Below are 11,361 nucleotides of genomic sequence, written 5' to 3' on the forward strand. Positions count from 1 at the left end.
TAAAAACATCTCTTCACGCAAAAAGTGTAAGTCTCGAAGTTTGATAACCGTATATCCAGTTACTGAACCTAAATTTTTACAGTACTTTAAACAGTTTTAGAAATAAATGGTGTTGTAATGTTTCAGATCCGGTTGTAGTAGTAAATATTAATACTTGACCCACCCAAACACTAACCAGCATCAAAATCCAAATGTCAACGCAGTGTAGCATAGTACAAGAAGGTACCTCTTAAGTAAGGTTCCTCTTTTTCCGAGATTTTTTCACTCCCGGGAAACGGGATTGAAAAATGAAAATTCCTTGGAATCCCGGGATTCCCGACAAAAAAATTATACCTAAAATTACACCATTATGATGTTTAAAATTATTTTATATTAGCTCCAAAGTTTTAATTAAGCTCATTTATGTTCTGTAGTCTTGCTTCTGCAATCTTACAAGATCTTCTCGTATTAAAGTCAGCACCCAGTTTTGTTTTTATTTAAAAAAAAAAGCGCATTTTGTTTTGGTATAATAAATTTAATTATTTTTTTCCCGCTGGTAAGCGCAAATAAAGCAACTTAGGCTACGACTTTAACAGGGTTGGTAATATTTTTTTCTTTATATCAGTCAAAAGTGAGTTTTGCTATGTTGCCGAATAACCGGGATTAAACATTTTTTTTTCCGGGACTCGGGACCGTTAATTCGCGGGAAATCCCTTGGGTGTAAAGCACCAAATTTTTATGTGTGCAGCTGTATAATTTTGCAGACCTGAGAGTCCTACCAGTTGTAAATCCTACCACCACTTAACATTTATCGAATTTAGGTGTGCAGTTGGTCCAAATGTATAGGATTTCACTTAGTCAGTTATGCACCTTACTACTTAAAACTTGTGTGTGAATCTGTAACACGGATTGCAATCTAGTACCCTTCGCGGCTGCATAGTTAGAACCACTGCTATAAACCGTTTAGTATGAGCCACTTTTATCCTCCATTGAAGTGCAAACATATAAAGGCATTATTTTCAAACAAAATCACTAACACAAGGAATGTTCAATTCTTCTTATGCTTTTGGATCAGTTTGGCATATTGTACACTGTGTGTTAATATTAGTTTTTGTTGATCATTTTTTGGCTAAAAATGGCTAAAAAGGGTATTTAGCTGTTCTATTATTTGATTAGTGTTGACCAATAAACCAAAACTTGTTGTTGGTTACTACTAACCCATATAATACCCAAAATCTTGCAATGGTTTAAAAATTCTGTTAATGGAGATAAACTTTGCCTAGACCCTGGTTGCTTTACGTAATCTGTATTAAAACTAAATGTTATATTTCTAGAATCTAGATTGATTGAAGCTAACATTTTGCAAATACATGGAGTATAACAAGGAAAAACTTATTGTTTTGGTAAAGCTTAGGCCAGCTTTGTATGATAACAAAAGTCCCCATTATTGGGATAAAACATATTCCTATACTGCATGGGAAGAAATTGGAAGAGAATGTGGTAACATAACAGGTGGGTGTTGCTGCCTTGAGGTAAAATCAATCAGTTTTATATACTTATTATGGTGCTATTTGTGACTTTAATCAAATAGCTTCTTGTTGAATTATTGTCAGTTGTTCAACACTTACATAACAGCAAATAATTTGTATTAACTAGGGGTTTGAGGTCATTTGGACATGTGTTTATTGGCATAGCCAAGTAGAGAGGTTGATTGATCATTATTTTTTTCTGGTGGATAATTTCATGTTTTTTATTGTTATGCTTTTGTACATGTACTTGTTACTTAACATTTGAAGTTTATAATATTAAATTGTACTTTTTGTTGGCTTTATCCTGAATGCATTCACTTTTACCAGACCTGATGATGACACTTAAGTAAAATGTATGTTCTTCATTCCATAATTATATATAGCCTAAAATTGCACATTGTAAATATTTTGACATCTCATTACATGGAGTTGGCTGCGTATATATTTTTTTATCTAAAATATTGTACCATAAAATTCTGTGCTGTATCACTTATGGCTGGAACTTTAGTTGGTATTAAGTTGGTATAATAAGTAGTAGTGTCAGTAATTGTTTGAAAGACTACTTATTGTCAACAATATCCAATTTAATATTGTTCTCTATTTACTGCCAGTTTCATTGTTTCTCTTTCTATTTATGCACCATAGCCAAAAAGGCCAAAGAAATATGGAGAGGCCTTCGGGACACATATGTTCGTAAACGGAAAGAGATGGCAAATCAAAAGTTGTCTGGAATTCCAACAAGTCCAACCTGGCCGTATTTCTCTGTTATGTCATTCCTAGATGATTACACTAGGCATCATTGGTAATTCAGCAAAATACTATGATATGTTCACAAGTCTTTTGGAGTTGTGGACACCCTTTAAGTAATAAACCTTCAGAACTATCTTTTAAACTAATGCTGTTTAATATTGTTGTATTGTTATTTGATTTCCATTTGAAAACACAACACCACTTATTTATTTGTTATTCTTTAGGCCTGAATTACGAGCAATTTTAACTCCAGAAGCCTATTCTGCTATTTGTGGACCTTCAGAATGTGAAGACTGTATGTATTTATTTATATTTGTTCATTTTACAAATCTTATATTTATATAAGGTATAAGTTTGTGAAAGGGATAAACTTTGGAGCACAATACACATGTTTTTTAAACAATTTCAATACAAATATTAAATCCATAATATTCAATAAAATCAACATTTTGCAGATGACAGACGTTTCAGCAATAACTCACGCCATCATCAGTGTAAAAATCCAATGATATGTCGATTTTATTGAAAATTATGGCTTTAATATTTCTTTTTGGATAAACTTGATGGGTAAAAAACCATCAAAATTAGTCTACCATCAAAATTTATATTGCAAAGCAGTGACTACTAGAAAAGAGCAGCCTATGTTATTATTTTAAAATGTGGGGTAAACGTAGCACAGCCTTTCCTCAACCATTATCCAATTGAAATATGCAATATGGGTGAAATAGTGGTGTAGCATATGGAATTTATTACTGGGTTGTCTAAAAATGTATAAAAGTCTGCTATATTTGTAACTAGGATAAGCCATTTTACTGACTAGTGATAATTGGCACTGGCCAATGATAACGGCTGACAACACCATGAGAACCATAGTGAACTACTCAACATACTCTTAAACCTTTCATTTCAATAAAAGAAGTAGTTAACCCACAAAACCAAATCTTTTTTGAGGTACAAAAAAAAGATATTCCAACTGTCGTTGGTTCATATGTGCATAGCCATGATTTTAGTTTGCCCAAATAAAGGATTCTCCAGTCCTAATAAATATTTTTATGACACTGTGCCTTATGGTCCATCCTGTAAAAAATCTAAAATTTGTCACTTTCACCTATCTAGTTGATTTGTGATACCTCAATGTAAAAGATGAGTGGTTCATCTAATTGATATCTAATTGATTTGTGATACTTCAATGTAATAGATCAGTGGTTCTCAACCTTTTCTGGTGGCATATCAATGTCAATGCATATCAAACATCGCTCCTGCATAAGCTTCAGATTTTAGATCATATGTCAATTACTTGTGACAAAGAGAAAATGCAAGTGTGGCAATCATTACAACTTTACAATTGTGCTAATTTCCAAAAGTCAACATGAGGCCAGTACAACCTTAAAAGCCATTGCACAAAATAGTATTACGTTTATGACATGTCAAGAACCACTGTAATAGATGAATAATAAAAACATTACATTTTTGTTATGTTGTTAAGCTTTGATTCATAATGACAAAACTTAATTGTCATTAATGCAGAAAATGTAATTAATTTAAAAACGACTGGAATACTGGAATAGCCGAAATCTGTTTGTACAAAGCTTATTTATTGTTTTTTTTCCTGTTTTTACAGCAAGTACGTCTGGGGAAGTTTCAACCAGCGAGCATTTTGATGATGGGGTTACTTCCAGTGGTCACATCTTTTGTACTGATGAAAGTGCTCTACCAGGAATTAATGTACAGTCTTCTACACCAATGTCCACATATTCCGTAAAACGAAAAAGAAACAAAGAGCAGGTTTCTTCAGCAGTATCCTCACTTGTTCCAGAAAAGCAAAAAAGAATTGCAGTAAAGCAAGAAGTATTGGTGGGCTCATTGCACTTTATTTCAGCCTATTCTGTTTTATTTTTAAATTAACTCTACTGTGATGTTGTTTGTAGTTTATTTGAGTAAAAAAATATAAAAGTAAAAATGAGATTTTAATTTTCTGCATTTCTGTGTTTGTTTCATATTATTGTACATATATTTTTTTCAGGAAGGGTATGATGACCCATATCAGGAACCGGATGCAATGTTTCATGGTCTTGTGAACGAGAGGGCCATCAGCCATGGTGCTGCATTTCATTATGGACAGATCGTGACAGAGCGTTTAAACTCTTTGCAATCCAAAATGCACAGCGCTTATTCGGAAATTAATGACATTTTACAGAAATACGAAGCTGCTTCACAACTGTGATGCAGTATACTATTTTTTTCTAGCAATACCTGTCAAAGTTATTGTTTTATTATTGAGCCACTACCGCCGGTGCGTCCCCTTACCTATGTGTCTTAAGCAACAAGTCTGATGTGTGCCTCAATTCAAAATTGTACAAGGGCAACAACAACTTAAAAAAAAATCTTGCAGGCCACACTGAAGTTGGTATACCCATTCTAAATAATGTTTTCCAAAGAATTCGTGTGCAAAATGCAGCTAAAACAGTCTTATCGCGAACAAATTGCTTTTTATTTGGTATAAATTGGCAAAACTTAATTAAAAGGGTACGTGACGCATTAGGCACATAAAAGAGATTGATTTGCATATTGCTCACGGTGCAATATGGCATGCTAATAGTATGCAATTCGGCAGAACGGATTTCACTAAAACGGACAAAAACGTAAAGAAGTTGAAAACTGTATTTTCATAGTAAACGCTAACATGAATATAGTGCCATGGCTGTTAGTCGTCCCCTAGTAAACCCTGTTTGTGACCATGGTTTAACAAAATCAGTGTAGCCTACTCTGGCATGTCAAAAATTCTTAACTTGGTGATCGACTTAATGTAGCTACTTATTATTCTACTGAATTTTAAATGCGTCTTGCGAGCATTGTTGTTCACACCTGAATTGGTTTATCAATAAATACGCTCATAGCCACACGTGACTAAACTATACGCCTTCTTGTTTTCGCTAATCATTTTTTTTTCTTGTTTTTGCTAAATCATGTGTGATGCATTAATGTTTCTTTGCTTGAAGTCTTTACTTTCTCTCAGCCTGCTAACGGCCATATCAAGTTTTACATTTAAATAATCTTTCGAAATTCGGATCGTATGGGTTTTAGGACTGGCGTTCGAAATCCATCAAAAAATATTTTAGTTGAAATACAATCAGTTTATGTTTAAATACAAGGTGAAAAGAATTCCGAAAAATTAACAAAGGACTATAATATTGTTGAAATGTTAATAGGATAATTGCATTCACCACAGAAACAAGACCGAGCAAATACTGTTTAATACCTACATTTGTCCAAATATCAGAACTATCTTATCTAAAGCAAATCACAGTTCAGTAAACCTAACGCGTTAATATGTCGAATATTGCTTAAATCTAATTACAGTTTAAATGTTGTTGGATGCAGGGCTGCGGAGTCGGTTAAAAATAACCCGAGTCCGACTCCGGTCCAATGTGCGATTTCGTCGAGTCCGGCCATGACTCTCATAATACATGGTTGAAAAAAGTCCACAATATGCTATTCCACCTTTACAATTTCCATTTGGTGGCCATATCAGTTTTAAAATTTGGTACTGCTCATGCGCATGTCGGAATCTAGAAGTTTTATCAGGTGGCACTGTATAAAGACAAATTGTATTTGATTCTCGACAAGCTTTCGCACAACCGTGCTTCATCAGGTCAAAGTATAAAGCCTGATGAAGCACGGTTGTGCGAAAGCTTGTCGAGAATCAAATACAATTTGTCTTTATACAGTGCCACCTGATTCCTCTATTTAGAATTAGACAAATACGGCCATATACAAAGATTAGTAGTTTTATGTGGTCGTACTAGAGTCCGACTCCAACTCCGCAGCCCTGGTTGGATATAATTCAATACTAAATTGTGATAACATTTAAAACTAAACAACAATTTCTTAAAGCCTATTACAGTTTTTGTTAGTTTTGTAACGATTGTTGGGCATTTTTTAAACGATTTTTACTTTGAAATGAATTCGACAAATTAAAAAAAGAATCACCCTACTAATTATAAACCCATGTTAAAAGTCGTGAGATTTTTTGCAGCATGCCTACTGAAAAGGTCTTCATTCAGAGGAATATAAGGATACTTAAACTTTAGCTATCAGGATTTATGTAATGCAGTGGTTCTTAACATGTTGGTTTTTAGCTCTAAAATTAACTTAAATGAATTTCACTATTAATCAAAGTTCAAACAAACATTTTTTGCCGGAATGGAATTTCGTTCATGCACGTTGGTTTACAGTATAAAAAAGTAAAACATTTTTACATGAGACTTGAATCAACCCTAAAGTTCTAGGATAAATCTGAAAACACATCACCTGACCCATCAAACAGATTTGAAGAAGAATCGTGTTTGCTTTTTCCGTTTCTTGCGGAACTAGATACCCAATCTAACCGTAATATTAAAAAGTGTGCTAAAACTTTGCTTTAGTGTTTTACCCAGATGATCTGGAAAAATCACTGCCTGAAGAGATGATTCATTTTTCTTCACTGCTAAAAGAACACCATTTTAATGTAGAAAGTAGCAAAGAAGCTCAAATGTTTAGATTTGTTAGGTAAAATGAGTCCGCGTTTTCAACGTGTCTATTGTATTAAGGATTTTCGAGGTGCGTCGCGGAACAACGGAAAACGTTTTCAAAAATATTGGACATATATTTTGTTAAGAACTTTTATTATATCCGAGGCTCCCCTGATTGACATTTTATCTAACATTTCAATAACACAATTCTTAGTTAACATTTTGTGAGGCCCGCCGAGACCTTTCTGCGTTTGGTTTTGGCCCGCGACTAGAAAAGGGTTGCCGACCCCTGTCTGCTCTATGGGCCAAAATAAGTTCCATTCCTTAGCTCCACTCTGTATTAAAAACGAGATTTTGGAGAAAAAATAGACAGCTATGAAGTGATCCACAGCATTGCTTTATGTTGAGCTAGAAAACATATTAATTAAATCTGTTTGATAGCTGAATAAAGCAGTGTTATTTTATATTAATTGTGATTGGAACAGTAAACAGAACGAAAATAGACCCATAGCCATAGGCCTCTGACTACCATACAGCCCCAGGTCCATGAAAACCTTAATCCGGTCATCGCTGCAATGGAAGGAAAGAAGTTAACAGTGGTTTCTGACAAGAAAGCCAGTCTTCTCAACGCAAAATATTTTTGCAAGGTCTACCATGGCAAGGTTCGATTTGACTGCCTCACCTGCCAACATCTGGCAAAACAAAAGATATATCAATTAATCTCTACCGCAAATTTTACGTTTCTATACCTAAAGCGTGCTTTTTTTAAGCGTTCACGCAGTAAATCATTGAATACGCGAAAGAGAGGCAGCGCCAAGCCGTGCTTCTCTTCAGATCAAAGAAGTGCCATACACTGCATTATGCGTGCCCTTTTCTTTCGCTAATTCTCTCGGAAAACATGATGAACGATTTAGCTATGATTTGAGGCATGTCTCAATTATGACGTTCACGCTATGAAACCTTACTTTGTCCAGCTTGAATGCCGGCATAGTGCGTGTACGTTGACTTCTTGTAGTGCAAAGCTCTAAAGTTGAAGTCATAAATAAAGGCAGACCTACTGCAAATTTAAAAGTTTTGCATCAGACGACTTAACAAAAAAAAATAACAAGCAAATTTCAAAGAGATTGGTAAAAAAGGAGTGGATGTGTGCAGGGGCGCCCGCAGAAAATTTTCCAGGGGGGGCAATCAGGGGCGTAACCAGAAAATCAAAAAGGGGGGTCCTGAATTTTCAACTTAGGGAATTCCCCTATTTTCGTCTTACGTTAATGAACAATGACGTCATAAAACATCACACATAATTCGACTAACAGCAGCGCAGGTTTCAAGTTCCATGAACGGAACGAGCACTAAATTACAAGCACGTCTTTCACCACCTGCAATACATCGTTTTTTTCGTGTGTTATTATGCCACGATTAGCGCAACATCTGCGCCGAGCTGTGCGCCAAGTCAGCTAAATTACAAGCTGCGGTTGGAGGGAAATAAATTGTGTCCATTGCACACTTAGCACGTGTTCTTAGACTATGCTTAAAGAGCATAATTTTGCGTTAACCATCATTACTTAAACATGGAGACTTTGAAACGCGCACGACAGTCACCATTATACCTCCTTTCAGGGGCGCCCGCAGAAAAATTTCCAGGGGGGGATCAGGGGCGTAACCAGAAAATCAAAAAAGAGGGTCCTGAATTTTCAACTTAGGTGCTTTTTTACATGTTTTTAAATACTTTTGCTGTTCTAAACCCGAAAATGACTTCAGTTTGTCCATCGCGTTGGCCGTTTTTGAGTAATTCACCAATTTAGATTTTGTAAAATAACCACTTTTTCCTGCGATCTCCATGCTATCAAACTCCTTTTTGAACGGCCAATAAACAAACGCCAGTCAAAAGCAAATAAGGAACTGAATTCACTTGAAACAGACCAACTATGTCAGCACAATAGCAAATATTGTCCGATACAGAAAAAAATTGAAAAGGTCTTGGGTCTCTTTCTTGATGTCCAAACTTTACAGTTAGAATCAAGCAAATTCCATTCTTTGAGGCGAGAAGTATAATGAGCTCTGCTTTTGCCTTTCATCTACAACTTCCACAACAAAAATGTGGTGCCCAAGATTTATCTCAAGATTTCCTTGTATTTATCTTGGTCACCCATTTTCATGCCAAAATATGCCTCATATGCGGTAACAAATTTGGTTTCAGGAATAATTTTGTGCATAATATGTTGTGAACTTATATAACAACCACAGACCTAACAAAAAGAGGAGAATATTGTCAACCTCTCTTTGTACCTATCATTTAACTGTATAACTATCTATATAGATATCAATATTGTATACAAATATTTAACTAAAACATAGATATGAAGATAAAATAGGGTAAAATATTTTTTTAAACCTCCTGAAACGCTTCTATTTGTATACTCATACGTTTTTAACTAAACGTTTAACACTAAACATCAGATTTTACATTATAAACTTGTGTAAAACTTTCTCTAGTGCGCTACCTTCAAGATACAAAATCGCGCCAAAATAGTTAGTAAGAATTTAATTTTTATAAGTTCATATAAAAAATACATGGTGACAAGGCTAGAACAAATACTTTTAAACAAAACGAACTGATTTGCAATAACTGGTCTTAAAAAAGTTGGGGGAGCAATCCACTTTTTTCAGCGAAATAATAAATTCGGTTTAAATTTGCAAAATAATATTTTTGAATTTATTTAAAAAACTATTAACGCTAGACCAAAAACAACCTCAGATTTGATATCAGGGGCCCAAAATACATCTAAATCAACTAGAAAATTCAGATAAACAAAATTTTGTTGTCTAGTGTAATATCACTTACAAAAAGGGGGTAAGAACTCCCGCCCACCTGGATACGCCACTGGGGGCAATGGATAATGTATAATATTTTACCCTTCATAAGTAATACATATTACACTTATAAATAATACTAATAATCGTATTTTGAAATTCCAGGGGGGCAACCCCCCTTGCCCCCCCGTGCGGGCGCCCATGGATGTGTGGCTGTCACAGGCGCAGCCAGGGTGGCCATAGTCACCCCAAAGTTTTATGAATATTGTACTCCTAATAATATTTGTTTTGTAGCTTATATGAGCAGTACCACAACAGTCCACCACAGGCGTGCCACGCCATCAAATGTCATGCACTGTTACGTTATAAAAGATGTAGTCATTATTACGTTTGCTATATTAATGTGGTTTTACTACTGTACTTTTTGCAGATTTTGTATTTGCTCTCTGAATAATTTTTGAGTATTGCGCTAAAGCTCAGTCAGTTGCTGCTCGAAACGGTTTGCCAGTATATTTATTTGCGTTCGATGCGCAGTTCATACAATGGCAAAAGCTAAACAAAAAGAGTTCAAACTTTATTTTTATTTTCATCAGTACGATACCGTTTTTGTGGTTGTTAAAGAAAAACGTGACTCGAAAAAAGTTGTGCCTCACCATCTAGGAACCTCACCACACGTCACTGCTTGTGAATTATTAGGCGTCGTTTGCCACCTCTGTGTTTTCAAAATATTATCCAATTGTCCCGCAGTCTTTTCAAACTCTGTTTTGTTGTTGTCTATGAAATGTTATCCTTTGGGTGCATCGCAGGTATTTTTATAGTTGACTGACACAGTTGAAAAATTTGAATCTATTGTGTTCAGAACCTGTAAAGCGCATTGTTAACACACGGTGTTTTCCACAGCTGAAGGCCAAAACAATAATAGGAAATCTGGCTGCAGACGGGGGTACAAGCATCAGGGATGGACTTTTGGAAGGTTTATTGGCGTTGCAGGGGTAATAGTTAAAATTTTTGCAATATGCATTAGACCAACTGCTACGTTCATTAGAAAGACAAATACTAAAATTATCAGTTGATTTTAACATAAATCTAAATGACAAGCACAAAAACACATGCAACAACACACAAAACAATAATTCTGAACAGAATTTTCTGTTATGTTTTTTGTTTTGAATCAAATTCAATATGACTTGCAGTCTTCCATTATGGCGTCATCCCATCTCCCTTGGTATCGCTTCTCCATTACTTGAATATCTTGATGAAAACGTTCTCCATGCTATCAAACTCCTTTTTGAACGGCCAATAAACAAACGCCAGTCAAAAGCAAATAAGGAACTCAATTCACTTGAAACAGACCAACTATGTCAGCACAATAGCAAATATTGTCCGATACAGAAAAAATTGAAAAGGTCTTGGGTCTCTTTCTTGATGTCCAAACTTTACAGTTAGAATCAAGCAAATTCCATTCTTTGAGGCGAGAAGTAATGAGCTCTGCTTTTGCCTTTCATCTACAACTTCCACAACAAAAATGTGGTGCCCAAGATTTATCTCAAGATTTTCTTGTATTTATCTTGGTCACCCATTTTCATGCCAAAATATGCCTCATATGCGGTAACAAATTTGGTTTCAGGAATAATTTTGTGCTTAATATGTTGTGAACTTATATAACAACCACAGACATAACAAAAAGAGGAGAATATTGTCAACCTCTCTTTGTACCTATCATTTAACTGTACAACTATCTATATAGATATCAATATTGTATACAAATATTTAACTAAAACATA

The 11,361-nt window shown here is 35.0% G+C and overlaps 1 protein-coding gene across 1 annotated transcript; it reads left to right on the forward strand.

Moving 5' to 3' along the window:
* Nucleotides 1-1,326: 1,326 nt before the first annotated feature.
* On the forward strand, nucleotides 1,327-4,826 carry LOC146160662 (uncharacterized). The gene is made up of 5 exons (XM_083385525.1): nucleotides 1,327-1,491; nucleotides 2,154-2,310; nucleotides 2,483-2,553; nucleotides 3,880-4,112; nucleotides 4,282-4,826. The coding sequence occupies exons 1-5, from the start codon at nucleotides 1,350-1,352 to the stop codon at nucleotides 4,480-4,482; spliced, it is 804 nt and encodes a 267-aa protein (XP_083241651.1). The 5' UTR covers nucleotides 1,327-1,349; the 3' UTR covers nucleotides 4,483-4,826.
* Nucleotides 4,827-11,361: the final 6,535 nt, after the last annotated feature.

Source organism: Ascidiella aspersa, chromosome 3 (assembly GCF_963924565.1).
Source record: "Ascidiella aspersa chromosome 3, kaAscAspe10.2, whole genome shotgun sequence".
Taxonomy (NCBI): Eukaryota; Metazoa; Chordata; class Ascidiacea; order Phlebobranchia; family Ascidiidae; genus Ascidiella; species Ascidiella aspersa.